General features: G+C 43.5%; 1 protein-coding gene across 16 annotated transcripts in view; it reads left to right on the plus strand.

The window, feature by feature from the left end:
• The first annotated feature begins 8,780 nt into the window (after positions 1-8,780).
• LOC105478204 (MAP7 domain containing 2) overlaps positions 8,781-19,336 on the plus strand; it is a 109,156-nt gene continuing 98,600 nt past the window's right edge. For 7 of the 16 annotated variants that reach the window (XM_071088963.1, XM_011735313.2, XM_071088967.1 and 4 more), the window contains exon 1: positions 8,782-8,947. In XM_071088963.1, coding sequence (XP_070945064.1) covers positions 8,821-8,947 — 127 coding nt within the window. In that variant the 5' untranslated portion in view covers positions 8,782-8,820. Of the gene's footprint in view, positions 8,948-19,336 lie in introns of all 16 variants that reach the window. The other 9 variants (XM_011735317.2, XM_024791613.2, XM_071088968.1 and 6 more) reach the window with 3 other exon arrangements.

Genomic DNA, 19,336 nt, shown 5'->3' on the forward strand with positions numbered 1-19,336 from the left:
AATGTAATGGAGCTTATGGATAGAAGACCATGTCTACTAATTACAAAAAAAAAAAAATGCATTGCTGCTTTTCCTACCACTTCCAATAAGAAAATGGGTGTTTTGAAGAAATCATTTGCCTTGTCCTCACAGAATATGATTAAGCCCTGGCCTCTTGATTGTATAGAGTCATTGTGTATATTTAAATTACCTAGATATTCCCTTGAGATTTTGATAAAATTTGAGGGAGGCAGAAATCTGCATTTGAAGAAAAAAAAAATTAAGTCTGTTTGTCATATTTAAGTAGCCTGTGGCTATTTTTATACTGATTTTGATATCATGTGTTCTTTTCATAGTCGTATTTTGCCACCATAAACATAAAAAAAAAAAAGTATCTCCAAAATGCAGTTTCAGAACCTGGGTTTTAATAGCAATTTTGAATTTGTAAGCTTAGTAGTTGCAGAAATTGAACACTAGGTGGCACTCAGTTATCGTAACAGTGGAAGTACTGATATAATTGTTGACTTTTCTTTTACTATGTGTAAGAAATACGCCAAACATGAAAAGAATTGTTTTGATCATATGCATGTATGTAGAATATTTTTACAGAGCAGAAAGATTATGTTAGAAGTGTGATTTTTATTTTCAGAAGTCATGTACATGTAAGTAAGCTACAATTTTGAGTGCTTTATAAACACTTAAGATATATATAAATTAATTTCATAGCAACTTGTAAAAAAAAAAAAAAACTTGTTGAAAAGCCTTTTTCAACATATCCCTAAACTAAGGGAAGAGGAGGGAATAACAACTCAATGAAAAGACGGTCTCCAATTTCTGAATGGAAAAGCTACAGCTGAGAAATAAAATAAAATGTCGTGCTGCAGAATATGTTATACCCTTATTTTGTGTTAAGGATATATTTTATTATGTGAATGGTTTTGGTTTTGTTTTCTGTTTTTGTTTTTTGCTTGTATTGGGAGCTAGCTTTACTGGTAACTTCCTTATTTAGTTTTTAGTGGTCAACTCAAAATGAAACTAGGGCTGAGCTAGTTAACCCTCACTAGCCAAACTGAAATTGTATGCAACATTAAAAGAAGAGATCCATCATGTAGCTTGTGACACTTTTATTTTATTAGTCACTGGGGAACTTTTCAGTGATGAAAATACACAGGGCAATAAACCTTCACATGGCTTCAAAAGGAAAACAAACAAATCTCTAATCTGCTCTTACTATAATTTCCTAAGTGTACACCAAACTCTGGATTTAAAGATCTGAGGTACTATAGAACATTAAGTCGAGGAATAGAAATTAAGAGTACATATTCATGGTTTATATTTCTTATTCTGTGGAGTTCCTGAACACATCTAGGTGGAATGCATCTGAGACTAAGGGCTGGTTTTTAATCCTCATCCTCATAAGAAACCAGCCTTGAAGAATTAACAATTGTCTTCATCGGTATTCTAAACCTCCTAAGATATTTAGGCTTCTGTACATAAAAGTGTTTTTGCTAAATTTACAGTATGTATAGGTCCTTTCATATTGTTTTACTAAGAATGTTTGAACTTGGCATATTTGATATAGTTCCTCGTAGGAATAGCACAGCTCAAACATTAGTTTTTCTACTTACCTCCTCTAACACATGTGGTTTGTCTGGAGAGTTTCTAAAAATTCACCTATAACCCCAGTTCATGTATTTGCTGGTGATTGTTCTTGCTGAGGTAAATCTCGAATCAGTGATTAAAATAGTTGGGGTAAAGTTGTAGCTTATATGCAATACTACTTGGAGGAATTCTTCTAATTTGTATTTAATGTGGAAATTGCATAGTTTCATTGATTTAATCATAAATAATGGAAATGGTCTTCAAGCAGTTTTATTTTTGATTTTTTTTTGCTTATACACTGATTCCTATAATACAGTGCTATAAGCTATGCACAGAAAGAAAATAAAACGTTTGAAATCCAAGAATAATGGTTCTTACTGCTAAGAGGGAATAATAGTTATTACTAATGATTTTAATGGGGTTGCATTTTTGATGCAATGTTTATTCCACTTGCAGTTAGAATATGAATATGTTTTATCACTAATGCGGCTGAATAACCAAACCAAACATTTGTGTAAAAAAAAAAAAAAAAAGCCAAGATTTCATTGTTTGTTGAATATTTCTTAAGCATCTAGCCCCTAAAGAGACCGCTTCTTACTGAGCCTGTAAACTATGCATGATGGAAATTCTTGTATTTTATTGAGGAATGACTGTTGGTTTACTCACCACATCTGTGGAATCATGGCTATAAATGTTTGCTTACAAACTCTTCGTGACTTGTAATTTAACTTAATCTCATCTAATGTAAATATTAGATTATGATGTTCAGTAACATCTTTCATAGGTATAAACTGCTGTCATTATTGATTTCAGAGTAACTCTGAGTAATCAAATAGGTAAAAGCATGTTTTGAGTAAAATAGCTAGATTTATACTTTACTTGTATTGTATAAAGACTTAACAACAACCGGAATTGACTGGATTGACAGTTAAAGTGTCAGAATGAAAGCGAGGTTTTTTTAATGTTACCTGACTGTCCTAAAGATGAAAATGATTTGTATTGGTATGAAATGCTTATTTTTATTCTACTTAGTAAGGGTAAGTTTTATTTATACTCTTTGGACTCCCATAAACTTTTGCACACTGCTTTGTGTTTTTGGTTTACCCTAAACTACCATCCTTTTTATCTTTGCTTTTTTTCTTCCCATTCAGAAAAGAGCAAAATGTGAAAAGACGCTAGACTCTCAGGTATAGAGTGAACTGAGCAATTTGGAGGATGTATTGGACTTTGTCCTCTCTTATTCCACCCTCCCAGCCCTGAAAGTTGCTAGGTACTTGTGAGGCAATGTACTGGAGAGGGGAGAGCATGGATCCTGGGGTCAAAGGGACTTTGCCCCCACCCTTACTTGGCCTTCTACCTGCAGGTGACCACTGGCACATTCTCCTGCTTGTCTCAGCTTCAGGTTCTTCACCTCTAATATGGGGATGATGAAAACAGTACCTGTCATGCAGAGTTATTGGGAGGATTGATAATTTAGATGTTTATACATGTAATGTACTTAGAGCAGTGTCGGCCTCTTTTCACTTGATATCCAGTACTATGTAAGATAGAGGATGCATGTCTTCTATATTCTGTATTTCCCATTTCTTTTGCGTGCAGTCTTTGATTCGTACAATAGAAGGAACACGTAGAATGTATATTTGTACATTCATATCAACAGAGTATTTAAAATTGCTACCAACCTCATTTAATTCGGTATAAGACTAACAGATGAAGTCTCTCATTTGCTTGAAGATATTTTACAAAATACCAACTGCTCTATATTTCTTTAGAGAAAGATTATAGTTACTAATATTGATACCTCTGATAATATTTTATTCTTAAATCTTCAGTGATCCCTTTTACTATAGATTCATGACAGCTAATAAGTACTAACTGACTTAGAGGTGTCCTTTCCCATCATATGGAATGATGTAAAGAAATCAGATACAAACTACTGCAATTAGAAAATAAAATATGAACAACTTTCAACAATGTATACAATTGATTCTTTTCGAACTGTTTATAACATTTTTAACTATTCATGTGATTCTCTTCCAAAAATTTGCTATTTTTAAAAGTTAATTGTGATATATAAGGAAAAGGTATACCTTGTTTTTATTTTTGTCTGTTTTTGGTTGTTTGATCTAAATGAATCCACTTAGCCATATTCCAGATATGGGGTTGCATTTCCTCAGCAAGTGAATTTGTCACAAATCTGTGCTGAAGAAGGCATTTTCTAACGGTAAGTCAATTCAGCCGAGTGACTTCAGATTGCCAAAGTCACATTCAACAGACCTTACTTTATACGATGCAGAGACCTATAGGTGAAGTAAATACTTACACTTCTGGTCAACTTACCCACTTTTAAAAGCCCAGTCTGTACTGCCATTCCAATCCATTGTTTTGTTCAGTTCACAACTTGATGTTGGTAGATCAGAAAGTAGGGACAAAATCTGAGTCAAGTCCCATTGCTGATTTCTGTGCTGTCTGATACAAAATTAACTGGACTTGGCAGATTTGACAACATTTAATACATATTTATGATTTTAAACCTGTCTTAGGAATCTAACAATGGGATTTTTTTGTTGTTTTTTTCTTGAAACGGAGTCTGTCGCCCAGGCTGGAGTGCAGTGGTGCAATCTCAGTTCACTGCAACCTCTGCCTCCCAGATTCGAGAGATTCTCCCTCTTCAGCCTCCTGAGTAGCTGGGATTATAGGCGCCTGCCACCACACCCGGATAATTTTTGTATTTTTGGTAAAGACAGGGTTTCACAATGTTGGCAAGGCTGGTTTCCAACTCCTGACCTCAAGTGATCTGCCTGCCTCGGCCTCCAAAAGTGCTAGGATTACAGATGTAAGCTACTGCACTCAGCCATTCTTTCATTCATTCATTTAGAGACAGGGTCTTGCTGTGTTGCCCAGGGTGAACGCAATGACACCATATCACAGCTCACTGCAACATCAACCTCCCTGGCTCAAGTGATCCTCCTACCTCAGCCTCCCAAGCAATGGGGACTACAGGTGTGCACCACCATGCCGGAATGTTTTGTTTTTATTTTTTAGAGATGGGGTCTCACAATTTTGTCGAGGCTGGTCTCCAACACCTGGATGCAAGTGCTTCTCCCACCTTGGCCTCCCAAAGTGCTGATATTACAGGTGTAAGACACTATGCCCGGCCAAAAACCTCTTTTTTGAGACGGAGTTTTGCTCTTGTTGCCCAGGTTGGAGTGCAATGGCGTGATCTCAGCTCTCTGCAATCTTCGCCTCCCGGGTTCAAGTGATTCTCCTGCCTCAGCCTCCCAAGTAGCTATGATTACAGGCATGCGCTAGCATGCCCAGCTAACTGTATTTTTAGTAGAGACGGGGTTTCCCCATGTTGGTCAGGCTGGTCTCAACTCCCGACCACAGGTGATCTCCCCTCCTTGGCCTCTCAAAGTGCTGGAACTACAGGGGTGAGCCACCACGCCCGGCCATACTAAAGATTTTTGTAGGAAGTTAGTGTAGTGGGAAAAGCGTGGGAAACTCGAAAGTCATTTTCTTTCAGAGCTTAAATATAAATTACATTATTGGACAGTCTGTCATAATGTTATGAAAATGTCAATTTTCTCCAAATTAACCTCTGACTTCAATATAATTACATGTAGTATTACGGCAGGCCTTGGTGGGAGATTGCAAAAACATCCTAAAGTATATTCATTTGGAAATACTGAATTTCAAAGAATTCTGAAAACACTGCCAAGAGGGAATTCAACAGATAAGTTGCACCCTAAGCCATAGTAGTAAATAATAGATGGAGTAACAGAAGGATCAGAATAGATAGCTCAGAATCTAGCTCACCTACTATGGGAATTAGATACTTGATTTTTTTTAAAGTGGCTTCAAAAATTACTGGGGAAAGGATAGGTAAGCAGGTAGTGCTGACCAAACTACACTTCAGAGAGAAAAGTGGATTTGGATCTTTACCTCACGCTAGTACAGAAAAATTGCTTGAGAGTAAAGCATTTTTTACGTTTTTTTTTTTTTTTTTTTTTTTTTTTTTTTTTTTTTTTTTTTTTTTACTATAAGCCTGAGAGCAATGGGGAGCATCTTGGGACTAGGGAAGTTTGTATTAAGACTTCTTAAAATGCAAACCATAAGGTGAAAAATTTATGGATTTTATCACTTCGTAACCGTCATGAGATCGGATCAAGCAAGAACCATCAATGGATGCTAAATCTAGAGAGAATTTTTGTTTGTTTTTTTTTTGGTTTTTTTTTTTTTTTTTTTTTTTGAGACAGAATTTCGCTCTGTCACCCAGGCTGGGGTGCAGTGGCCAGATCTCAGCTCACTGCGAGCTCCGCCTCCTGGGTTCCCGCCATTCTCCTGCCTCAGCCTCCGAGTAGCTGGGACTACAGGCGCCCATCACCTCGCCCGGCTAGTTTTTTGTATTTTTTAGTAGAGACGGGGTTTCACCATGTTAGCCAGGATGGTCTCGATCTCCTGACCTCGTGATCCGCCCGTCTCAGCCTCCCAAAGTGCTGGGATTACAGGCTTGAGCCACCGCGCCTGGCCTAGAGAGAATTTTTGACGAAGAGTAAGTACCTGCATAACCTTAAAGTGCCTCCCCACAGAGTGCTTATTGCAAGAGGAAAACTACCTCTACGTTGGAGGAACAGCCAATGGAGAGAAAATTATTGTATCCATGTTAAACTTACTTAAATTGGTAATTAACTCTAGTATGTGTAATAGAACATAATCTTAGGAAACACACATGGAAGTACTTGTAACTTACTCTCAAAACAATTGATTAAAAAATAGGGCAATATTATAAATGGAGTAAACATGTTAATAGGATTTTGTCATAAAAATTAAGGAAAATTGTACCAATCTTAAAAAGCTTAGTTGGCTAGGATAAAATATTTGCAACATTTAAACCGGAAATTATCTAGAATACAAGAAACGAAATCAACCAGAGTAGCCCAGTGGAAAGGTGGGCAAGGATTCAACAGGCAATTTACAGAAGGGTAAACCAGATAGAATGGCTAATCGTTTTGTGCAGATCTTGAGAACAGTGCCAAGCGAGGAAAAACAAATAGAATGATAGCTTTTATGCCATATCATTTATATACATTTAAAATACATGCATATCTTCACAACAGTATTTCAACATTGCAGCTGCAAAGATATCAGAGGAGGTGTTTATAATTAGGGAGAGGAATGGAAAGTAAAAAGACCCCAAAAATAGAATAAAAGTAGAGAGGGATGCTACACACACGTGTCCATGAGCTCAAGAGTTGGATGAATTAAACTCACCAAAGGTCCCTAAGATAAAGAAGGAGAAAGTGACAGCTCCCACGCTCTTATTTGGCTTAATCTCTGTGTTCAGTTTTCATGACAGCTCGGTACCAGCCCCAACCTGCTCACTCTCCTACTCATTTATGTTTAAACTTTGCTGGCTTTCTCACCACACTCAAACCCTACTCCCGGCACACGTTTGGGCGTGTCAGGAACACGTTCATCAGTAATTTTTTTTGTGCCACAAAGGGACTGTTAGCCAGCTTTGGCCAAGAGTAAAGGTGCCCATTCCTGAGAGTTTCAGCTTCACATTAAAAAAAAAATTAGGTATAATTAAGAGACCATAAAATTCACCCGCTTAAAATGTACGATTCAATAGTTTTTAGTATACTTAGTTATGCACTCACCATAATCCTAGAACATTTTCATCCAGAAAAGAAAACCTGTACCCATTATTCAGCTTCATTTTTAATCGTGTGTATCTCCCCCCAGGGGTGGTAATAAAACGTTCAGGCTCGTCACCTTCCAACAAGAAAAACGTGCAGCCTGGGGCTCCATGGGAACGGGTTATCACTTGGCAGGCCTGGGTAAACAGGAGGCTTGAGCTGGCCCTGCCAAGATGTCTTCTTCAATGTTTTTGAAAAGATAGTAAATGTGCATGGCAGTGGTAAAAGTGCCTACTTGGGAGGCAACACGTTTAGCAGTTTCTTGTGTGTCTTCTCGGAGAGAGCCTCCCCACAGAGGTTTTTTGTTTTGTTTTGCTTTTGAGACAAGGTCTCTGTTGCCCAGGCTGGAGTGCAGTGGCGTGATCATGGCTCACTGCAGCCTCAACCTCCCAGGCTCAAGCGATCCTCCCACCTCAGCCTCCCGAGTAGCTGGGACCACAGAAGCGTCGCCATGCCCAGCTAATTTTTAAATTTTTTTTGTAGAGACAGGGGTCTCGAACTCTTTAGCTCAATCCGCCCGCATCAGCCTCCCAAAGTGTTGGGATTACAGGCGTGAGCCACCACGCCCGGCCTCATGGAGGTTTCAGTCAGCATTATTTACGCCTCAGAAGAGGAAACAAATTGGCTGCGGAGTGGGGTGTGGTTGAAAGGCCTAGGTCGGCCTACGGCGCGTGCAGCTGCCTTTTCGTTGAAGGTCGACTCCAGTAACCTGCTGCTGTCCCTCTCTGGGTGACCGCACGCTGAGGGTGGGGCGTCACTAAACACTGATTACCCGTGCGCCTCGAAAACTGGAACCTAACTGTGCTTGGAGGGCGGGTCCTCTGGCGTCTGCACGGGTGGCACTGGCCCAACTGGCACCCACCTGTGGGCCTAGCCAGAAATTGTTTCCAAGGCTGCATTGCTGAGTTTGCATGCAGACACCCAGTGTGTGTAAACGTGTGCGTACTGAGCATGTATGTGCGCGTTGTGTGCTCTGTGTTCACACATTGTGTTAGGATGTGTGCACGGTGAGAAATTGCACCCCACATCTATACATGCTTTGAGTGTATCTGCACTGTGTGAGAAGGTGCATTTATGCTGAGTGTGCACGTTGTGTGTGCATGTTGCATGTAAGCATCGTATGAAGAATTGTGTGCGTACGCACGCCTTCTGTGTGTGCACTGTGTACAGCAGTGTGTAAGGACGCGTGCACGCCCGTACGCGCTGTGTGAGGACTGTTGTGCACATTCCATGCACACGCTATGCGCGCTCGACGTGTGAGAACCGGTGAGCATATCGCACAAGCACGCCCTGCGTGCGCCGTGCGTGAGAACCGGTGTGCCTTTCGCACGTGCACGCCCTGCGTGCGCCGTGCGTGGAACCGGTGCGCCTATCGCACGTGCACGCCCTGCGTGCGCTCTGCGTGGGAACCGGTGCGCTTATCGCACGTGCCCGCCCTGCGCGCGCGCTGCGTGAGGACGCGTGCGCATGCGGACGCGCGCGGGTTCGGTGCGGCGCGGCGGGCTTGGCAGTGCGCCTGTGCGGCCGGCGCATCCCGATGGAGCGCGGCGGCGGCTTCGGGACGGGATCCCGGCCTGAGGGGACTGCGCGGGGAACCTCTCTCCCAGGGAAGATCGCAGAACCGGGAGCGGTGCGGACCTCTCAACCCAACTACAGGCCTCAAGGTATCCTCCCCAGAGTGTGGCGGGCGCCCGAGGGCTTCGGGTTCCTGTGGAGGGGGGGTGGGGGGGGCGGGCCCGACGGCCCAGGGCAACGGTCCTGGAGCGTGGGGGGAAGGGGCATGGCGCAGAGCTGAGATAAATGCCCTTTCACCGGCCCGGGATCGTCTGGACGTGCATCCAAGGGCCGCACCCCTCTCTGTGCGAGTGGCGGGGTTCTTTCTTGGGGCGACCTGGGTGAGTGGGTACACATGGGGGGTGGCTTAGGGTGGGTGGTAGGTGTATTTGGGATGGAGGTGCCTGAGGGGGGGCTGGGGGTCCAGTCCTCGTCCTCGAGGAGCAGTCGGCATGGGGGTCGTTAGGGTAAACCGAGCGGGCTTCTGGGGTTGCCCCGGCCTCCGCGCGCGCCCTGCGTTCTGGGAAACGCGCGCGAGCGCCGCTGCAGCCCGCGGGGAAGGTGGCCCAGCTTCGCGCCTCTTGGCGTTCCCAGGGGGCAAAATCGGCGTGTCACCCGTTGGCAGAAGCAGATTAGCCTGGGCGGCCAGGCGTCTGCCCAGGACCGGGTGCTCCTCCCGCCCGGATGCGCTCCCTGTGGTCTCGGGTATGCTGCTCAGGTGACCCGGCCGCGGCCCCCTCTCGAGGCAGCGGGGCAAACAAGGTTCTCAGTCCTCCAGGCTGCAGATGTTGGAAGCCATGGAGGGCTGGTCCCTGGCTGCCCAGAAGCCAGCGAGGCAGTGGGGGAGACTGTGAGGACATTTGACAGGATTTTAGATAAGCGGGTCTGATGCTAACGTTCTGTAAAGTGGTTGCAGGTAGTGCGGGGGTGTAAGCAGCATGGAAACCGATTTCATGCTGTTTTTCCTGACAACATCTTTTTTCTTTATTTTTAGTTAATAATGCAGGCTATTTTTAAAACATTTTTTACTGCAGTCTAACATGCATTAAAAAAACCGCACAAAACTTTGATTCGATGAATTATCACAGAGTGAAGATGGGAGTATTTTATATATGATAGGCCAAGAAAAGGAAAGAAATCAAAAGAAATGTTCTTAAAATATGCTTTTTCACGGGGTTGTGGGGACGAGGGGTATTTTCTGATTGGGCCTTCAGTTGCATCATTCATAGAAGGAGGAGATAGCTTAAATCATTTCCAGTTCGTGTTTTTCATTATGCTTTTTTAAAGGCAGAATTCATTAACTGTCACAGGATAACGTTATAACTACCTTTGAAATGTGTGCTTTTGTTTTTATCCTTTTTGCTTGAAACACTCAAGCTGCATCTGCTAGGGAAGAACCTGGAAACTACCCACCAGAACGACCCTCCCTGGCAGAGGCGACCTTGTATAATAAAACATTGAAAAGGAGAGGTTGTTTCAGTTTGCATTTTTATTTGGTTGAGAGCTTAAATAATAGTTTATTTCAATGTTTTGTTGTACTCATGAGAGGTGGGGAGGGGCGGTACGATTGGGCCTTCATTGTATCTTGGATTTTATTCGAATAAAGGGGAGATTTTTTTTTTTTTATGGAAACAAAATTAGGGGAAGGGGAGGAGGTACTTTTGCGGGGGAGATTCTTAATAAGTTCTGTTTGGAAACTACTGTGGAATCATTTAATGCACTCTTCTGATGTTAAGATTAGCTTAAGACTATCTTCCTTCGTTTGAAATTGGAAATGTAGAAAAACATGTTGTGTGAAGGTTTAAAATGTGAAATAAACACCTATGTGCATTAAGGTTGGTATGGTAAAATTGGAATGTTCAATTTAGGTGCCAGGTGATACCACGATTTGTTCTTTGGGGGATTTAGCAAGGCCGGGTACTTAAATAAAGTCTCCTTAGAAAAATTATGATTTTGAGGTCTTATAATAATCTGTCCTGGATACTGATCATTCTTGGTTACCCAGGCCCTTAGCATTTGGGACCCATTCCTAATGAGACTTAACCTGCTTTTCTAGAGAGTCAGCCATTATTCCTAAGCTTGGGCTGGGTGCTGTGAAGGCTGCAAGACAGAAGGACCTGAGATGTTTAGGCTGTTCAACAATTTTGTGTTGCACAGTTGGGGGATATGAGTTGGCAAGTGGTTTTCCTGGGAGCTGTTGTAAAAGACAGCAGGGAAATACCGCTGGTGGTTTCGTCTAGCAACAGGTTCTTCCGATATTGAAATCCTGTGCATGTTCCCATTACCCCCCAGTGATGCCTTCTTTCTTTCCTTTTAATTACCTCTGAATAGAAATTACCAAATCTGTTCATTTTAGTGCTTGTCTGATACACATAGTTTAACAAATGAGCAAGTGCTTGTTTCAGTCTGCTTAAAAACCTTTAACCAGCAGATAGAATCACCAGATCTCTACCATAACGTCGGACAGCATTACTGTCACACAGATCCTGTGTCCCCCTCAGACTGAAATACTCCCTTCTCTCATTTTTCCTTCAGGAATTCACTTCCTCTAGGTTCTCTCAGTCAGAATTAATGAACTTCCTCCTGTCTGTGCCTGCAGTACCTCCAGCCAAGCACTCTTTCTCTGCCTGTATTATATTAACCTTCATGCTCCTCTAGGCAGATGCTCATTGGGTATCTACTGTATGCCGGACTCTGCTGGCCATTGCTGTTACTAAAGCTGAGTAGATTGAGGTCCAGACTGCCTGGGTATGAATGTCAGCACTCTCTTCTTACTGTGTAATTTTGGGGAAGTTATTTGACATCTGTGAGCTTCAGTTTTCTCCCATTTAAAATGGGCTTTAGAAGCAGTTGTGAAGTATATCACACTTGCTGGATGCAGTGGCTCACCTGTAATCCCAGCATTTTGGGAGGCTGAGGCAGAAGGATCAATTGAGCCTAGGAGTTCAAGACCAGCCGGGGCAACAAAATGAGACCCTATCTCTAGGAAAAAAAAAAAAAAAAAAAAAAACAGTTGGGTGTTTACATGAGTAGCCTGTACACATGTACACATGCCTGTAATCCCAGCTACTCAGGAGACTGAGGTGGGAGGATCACTTGAGCCCTGGAGGTTGAGGCTGCAATGAGCCGTGATGGCCAATGCACACCAGCCTGGGCAAAAGAGTGAGACTCTTGTTTCACACACACACACACATACAAATAAGGGGGCGGGAGTTGCTGAAGAACAATGCTGGGAGACAGAGTACTGTCTTGAGGATGAAGGAATTAATGTCTGTAAAGCAGGCCTGACACACAAGTGCTCAAGCTGGTGCATTTCCTCTATTGGATCATTAGCTTGAGAGCAAGGCCTGGGTCCAGGTTATGGGTACCTCTCTCAGTGCTGCCTGGTGCAGGAGGTGACTGTATCGTCATCCTACCCCTCCTTAGGGTTTTTGTGTACAGTAGGTCTCTGACCATTGTTTCCCAATCGCATCATGCTGGGAGCAGATACGCTGGGTTGAGTGCTCATAAATCACTGATGAGTTGTATTAAAGAAATGTGTTGGTAGAGAAGTTTGAGATAATGGAACTGTAAAGCATGTTTCCTGAGGCCCATTGAGTTTTCCAGTGCATTCTACAGATACATACTGTTATTTAAATTTTTTTATTTTTTGTTTTAATAGCTTTTGGGGTACAAGTGGTTTTGGGTTACATGGATGAATTGTATAGTGGTGAAATCTCAGTTTATCGTGTCCCAGTCACCTGAGTAGTGTACATTATTTACTGAATTAAACTCCTTTGCCCCTTGTTCCCTAGGAAGGAGGGAATTGCTTTGCCATAAGATGGCATTTCTTCATGTCCTTCCATCTGCATATCTTCATCCCCTGCCCTGGAGCATGAGAATGTAGAGGTACAAACTGGAAGTTCAGGATAACCTCCCTCAGGGGTTCACAGTAGGGTGAGGGGCTGGACACGATGGCTCATGCCTGTAATCACAGCACTTTGATTTTTCTTTTTCTTTCTTTCAAATCCTTTCTTTTCTTTCTTTCTTTTTAAATGAAGTCTCACTCTGTTGTCCAGGCTGGAGTGCAGTGGCGCAGTCTCGGCTCACTGCAACTTCTGCACCACCGTGCCCAGGATCCCAGCACTTTGGGAGGCCAAGGCAGGTGGATCACTTGAGGTCAGGAGTTTGAGACCAGTCTGGCCAACATGGTGAAACCCTATCTCTACTAAAAATGCAAACATTAGCTGGGCCCAGTGGCACACGCTTATAATCCTAGCTACTTGGGAGGCTGAGGCATGGTATCGCTTGAACCCAGGAAGCGGAGGGTACAGTGAGCTGACATCGGGCCACTGTACTCCAGCCTGGGTGACAGAGCGGGACTCTGTCTCAAAAGAAAAACAAAATAGGGTGGGGCCCAGAGACAGAGAGTAGATGGTTATTGGAGGCTGGGAAGGGTAGTAGGGGGTGGGAGGGAGGTAGGGATGGTTAATGGGTATAAAAAAATAGAATGAATTAATAAGACCTAGTATTTGATAGCACAACAGGGTAATTATAGTCAATAATAACTTAATTGTACATTTAAAAATAACTAATAGTATGATTGGATTGTTTGTAACACAAAGGATAAATGCTTGAGGGGGATGGCTAACCCATTTTGCATGATGTGATTATTTCACATTGCATGCCTGTACCAAAACATCTCTTGTACCCCGGAAATATATGCACCTGCTACCTACTATGTAGCCACAAAAATTAAAAATTGTAAAATAAAAAAGAAAAGTAGGGTGGGCCCGAGTAGCAAAGGCGTTGGGTCCCCAAGAAATCGGAGTTCTTCATCCTTTTTCAAAGTTGTGTTTAAAACCATTTTTGAATGCTTTAATCCTAAAATTGTTCAGATCACCGGGCGCGGTGGCTCACACCTGTAATTCCAGCACTTTGGGAGGCTGAGGCAGGTGGATCACGAGGTCGGGAGTTCAAGACCAGGCTGGCCAAGATGGTGAAACCCCGTCTCTACTAAAAATACAAAAATTAGCCAGGTGTGGTGGCAGGCGCCTGTAATCCCAGCTACTCGGGAGGCCGAGGCAGGGACTTGCTTGAACCCGGGAGGCGGAGGTTGCAGTGAGCCAAGATTGCGCCACTGCACTCCAGCCCAGGAGACAGAGTAAGACTCCCATCTAAAAACAAAGCAAAACAAAACAAAAAACCAAAAAGCTTTTCAGATAAGGAAGAACAAGAGAACAAGTTGAGTTTGTGTCTCTAGAGTCTCTGGTAGTGGGAAGGACCACAAACTTCCTACAAAGTTGTATTTGGGTTTATGGCTCCTGGCTTTATTTACTGATAGCAGCATAGGACTTGGACTTAGCAGGACCTTCAGGGCAAACTGCTGAAAGTCTTTGTGATTTCCCTTCTGATATCCTAGCCATGGTGACGTAGCTGCTCAGAGTCTGTCATGTCTAACCCTGCTTCTTCTCCAACGTGAAAGGATGTTTTCCTCTCTTTCAGGTGCCCCATCTTCTGCAGTGGCTAGTGTTTTGAAAGAACACTTTGTCTTCTTGTAGTAATTACATTGATTGACTTACAAAACAGAAGGATTCACAAGGTTGATTTGGGCAGGGGAGAGATGGAGATTTCTGGGGGTTGTTGGTAAATATCCTGGTGGGTCTTGTTGAGAGGATTTAATGAGATATATTGGCTGGTGATACAATGATACTGCCTGGTGTTAGGGGGCTGTTCATGTGCTAAGTTGGCTCTGGCAGCAGTTCCAGGATTTGAAAACTTCCCATGGCCCTGCCCTCCGGCCTCTTTTGAAAGGAATTTCACCAGAAGGATGAGGGGGTGGTAGAGGGCAGCCGCCCTTAGGGAGGGAGTATCCACTGTCCACCTCACATCTGAGTTGGCCACATTTAAATGTGGAGTTTACTGTCTTGGCATCTGAGGCTCTGGGACTGACTAGGCCTTGGGATCCCGCCTCATCTGCCTCTGAGGTCAGTCTGAATGCAAGCCCTGATCTGCTTTTCTGTTGGGAAGCATTTGTTTTCTTCTTGCCTAGGAACTTTTTCTGTTTTTAAAAGCCTCGTGATTAGCAGAGTTTGGGTTGTCATTTAAGCGAAAGGAAAACAGGTATGAGTGAGCCACATGCATGCAAAGCATTTGAGGGAACAGCAATCATGCCAAATGCCTGAGATCCTTGGAATGACAGGGTCTGTCCCCAGGGCTCCTAGCTTCTGACCGGTGCTGGGTTCGTTCACCACCTAAAAAGACTTGCTTTTCCTCTCAGTGCCAAATAGGTTGGTGCCTTGCAGCCCCCAGGCAACCCTTTGGAATGTTCCTTGCTCCTTTGTCATCTCACCCTCTTCATCCCTCCCACCCTCTGTGTTTCTGTAATAACAGCTTTATGGCTGGTCGCGGTGGTTCACACCTGTAATCCTAGCACTTCAGGAGGCCGAGGCCCACAGATAGCTTGCACTCAGGAGTTCAAGAGCAGCCTGGACAACTTGGCAAAACACTGTCTCCATAAAAAAATACAAAAAATTAGCTGGGCGTGGTGGCACATACCTATAGTCTCAACTGCTTTGGGGCTGAGGTGGGAAGATTGCTTGAGCCCATGAGGTCGAGGCTGCAGTGAGCTGAGATTATGCCACTTCACTCCAGCCTGGGTGACAAAGTGAGAGCCTGACTCAAAAATAAAAATAAACAGCTTTATCATCTCTATAAAATTCATATGCCATATATTCTACCCATATAAAATGCACAAATCAATGGTTTTTAGTATATTCACAGAGTTGTGCAGCCATCACCACAATCAATTTTAGAACATGTTCACCATCCCACAAAGAATCCCCATATTCATTAACATTCTTCATTCCCCCTGGCCTCACAACCACCGATCTGTCTATATAGAGACCTCGAGACTTCTGCCGGGACAGTCTTCAGCCTTTGGTGCAGACGCGCGTTGCAATTGCCTAGAAGTCTGTGGTTGGGTCTTCATGCATTAGAGGTTTAGAAACCAGTATTCTGCATACTCTGTCCTTCAGGTCCAAGACGCGCTTTTACCCTGAAGCCTTGCCTTTTCACCTCCTGTGCATTCCCACTCCGCAGGGCCTGCAAAGCACTCAGAACCTGAATGTAACATACATAGCAGTCTGCAGTTATAATATACTGCACATGTTCATTTTAGCTTCCCAGACAGTAATGGCCACTAATTGTTGAGCACTTGTGTGCCAATTATCAGTATAAGCACTTATACATTATTTTACTTTCATCCTCACAATCACTTTATATTCTTTTTGTCATTTCAGAGACGTTTCAGTTATCTATTATTGTGTAACAAACCACTCAAAAACTTATTTCTCATAGTTCTGGGGGTTACCTTGGCTCACTGGAGAAGTTCTGCTCCATTTGGGGTCACCTGGAGTGACTCATGCTGGTACAGTCTACTGGTCTGCTGGGAGCTCAGTTGGACTTGAAATGTCCAAGATGGTCTCTCATTGTCCAGGTACCTAATCACAGGGAGTCTGTCCTGGACTTTCTAACAGTGTGGCTGCTGTGCTTTGAATGAGGAAGCAGAAGTTGCCAGTTCTCTTAAGGCCTGCATTTAGAAGTCCCAGAATGTCATTTTTGCTGTGTTCAGTGGTCAAAGCTAGTCCCAAGGCCAGCCTAGATTCAAGGGGAGAGGAAATAGACTCCACCTCTTGATGTGAGGACAGCATGCACCTACTGGGAAAGGAGAAATTGTTAGTGGTCCTTTTGGAGAATATCTTCTGTAATAGGTAAGTACAGTCGTTCCTTGGTATCCATTGGGGATTGGTTCCAGCACCTTTCCAGGACACCAAAAATCAAGGATACCCAAGTCCCTGATATAAAATGGTATAGTATTTGCATGTAACCTATGCACATCCTCCCTTTTACTTTTTTTTTTTTTTTTTTTTTTGAGACAGAGTCTCACTTTGTCACCCAGGCTGGAGTACAGTGGCACGATCTCAGCTCACTGCAGCCTTGACCTCCCAGGTTCAAGCAACCCTCCCACCTCAGCCCCTCCAAGGAGCTGGGACTATAGGCATACACCGCTATGTATGGCTCATTTTTGTTTTGGTTTTGGTTTTTTTGAGACAGAGTCTCGCTCTTGTCACCCAGGCTGGAGTGCAGTGGCATGATCTCTGCTCTCTGCAACCTCTTGCTTCCTGGGTTCAAGCGATTCTCCTGCTTCAGCCTCCCAAGTAGCTGGGACTACAGGCACACACTACCACACTTGGCTAATTTTTTTGTATTTTTAGTAGAGATCGGGTTTCACCATGTTGGCCAGGCTGGTCTTGAACTCCTGACCTCAAGTGATCTGCCCACCTTGGCCTCCCAAAGTGCTGGGATTACAGGCGTGAACCACCGCGCCCCTCCCTCCCTTACACTTTAAATCATCTCTGGGTTACTGATAATACCTAATAAATGTAAATGCTATGTAAATAGTTGCTATACTGTGTTGTTTTGGGAATAATGACCAAAAAAAAAAAAAAAAGTCTGTACATGTTCAGTTCAGGTGCAACCATCCATTTTATTTTATCTGAATATTTCTTTCTTTCTTTTTTCTTTTTAAGATGGAGTCTCACTCTGTTGCCCAGGCTGGAGTACAGTGGCACAATCTCGGCTCACCGCAACCCGCTGCCTCCTGGGTTCAAGTGATTCTCCTGCCTTTGCCTCCCGAGTAGCTGAAATTACAGGCGCCTGCCACCACAACCGGCTAATTTTTGTAATTTTAGTAGAGACGGGGTTTCACCATGTTGGCCAGGCTGGTCTCAAACTCCTGACCTCAGGTGATCCACCTCCCAAAGTGCTGGGATTACAGGCATGAGCCACCACGCCCAGCCTTAATCTGAATATTTTTAGTCTGTGGTTGGTTGAATCCTTGGATATGGAACCATTGAATACAGAGGATTGATTATATGTTTTAATTAAGAAAGGTTATGTATTCAGCCAGAGGTGAGAGATTAAAAAAAGGAGAAACGTTAAGATATTTGCCCAAGGGCACACAGTAAGTGGCAAACCAGGCCTCACACCCAAGTGTGTTTGACTTCAGAGCTGAGGAAATTTTTTTTTTTTTTTTTTTTTTTGAGATGGAGTCTCGCTCTGTTGCCCAGGCTGGAGTACAGTGGCATGATCTTGGCTCACTGCAACCTCCGCCTCCCGGGTTCAAGCGATTCTTCTGCCTCAGCCTCTTGAGTAGCTGGGACTACAGGTGTGTACCACCATGCCTGGCTAATTTTTGTGTTTTTAGTAAAGATGGGGTTTTACCATGTTGGCCAGGCTGGTCTCGAACTCCTGGCCTTGTGGTCCACCTGCCTTGGCCTCCTAAAGTGCTGGGATTACAGGCGTGAGCCACCATGACTGGCCCAGAGCTGAGAATTTTTAACTTCCTGTGCCACTGTGCCTCCACGGATGGATAATAAACTCCTTTTGCACGTGAGCTGTGTCTCCCACATCTGCTATACCCCTCTCAGGATCTAGCTCAGTACTGTCTAGCCACATATTACAAAGATCTTGTATGTCTTTTACTTAGTACACAGTTGTTTTTCTCCCCAAAGGCGATGGGGATCTCATTTCTTAGAATTTACAGCAAAAATATTATTAAAATGCTTAGAGGAGGAGAAGTTCCATTTAATGGAATTTCCTAGTTTACGAGGAACGAACCCCCCATCCTCCCTGTGCCCACCATTATTGTTAAGGATCTGAAGATATCCTTAATTGGCTTCCTGCCTTAGGACACTGTGTTGGGTATGCTTGAGGCTCTTGCTGTAACTCTGGTCATTGCTCTAGAAGGACCCTGGAAGATTCTCTGATACTCTAGGCTAGTGTGTCTCAAACTAACTCTGGTACAGGAGCAGTTTTTTTGTTTGTTTGTTTTTGTTGTTGTTGTTTTGTTTTGTTTTTTTTTTTTGGTAAATTTCCAATCTTGTTGACCAATACCTTGGTAAAACACAGTAAAGAAAATTATATGAAAGACATGGAAAATACAAGTCCCAATTTTTAAATAGCAGGTTAGGTTAAATATTAGATTTAAAGAGCTCATTAAGTAACAGAATACTCTGTCCAGTTGCTGTAAATGTTTCTAAATGCATGCTCTCAGCGAGGTGCGGTGGCTCACACCTGTAATCCCAGCACTTTGGGAGGCTAAGGCAGGCAGATGACTTGAGGTCAGGAGTTCAAGACCAGCCTGGGCAATATGGCGAAACCCTGTCTCTACTAAAAATACAAAAATTAGCCGGGTGTGGTGGCGCGTGCCTGTAGTCCCAGCTACTTGGGAAGTGGAGGCACGAGAATCGCTTGAACCAGGGAGGCGGAGGTTGCAGTGAGCTGAGATGGTGCCACAGTACTCCAGCCTGGGTGACAGAGTGAGACTCTGTCTCAAAAAAAAAAAAAAAAAAGAAGCATGCTCTCAATGTATGCCTTTATTCTTTATTGCAGACTGATAATGAATAATAAAGAGATTGTGCTCCCTCCCCACAGCCCATCAGGGTTAGGCTGCTCAG

This window comes from Macaca nemestrina, chromosome X, assembly GCF_043159975.1.
Source record: "Macaca nemestrina isolate mMacNem1 chromosome X, mMacNem.hap1, whole genome shotgun sequence".
Taxonomy (NCBI): domain Eukaryota; kingdom Metazoa; phylum Chordata; class Mammalia; order Primates; family Cercopithecidae; genus Macaca; species Macaca nemestrina.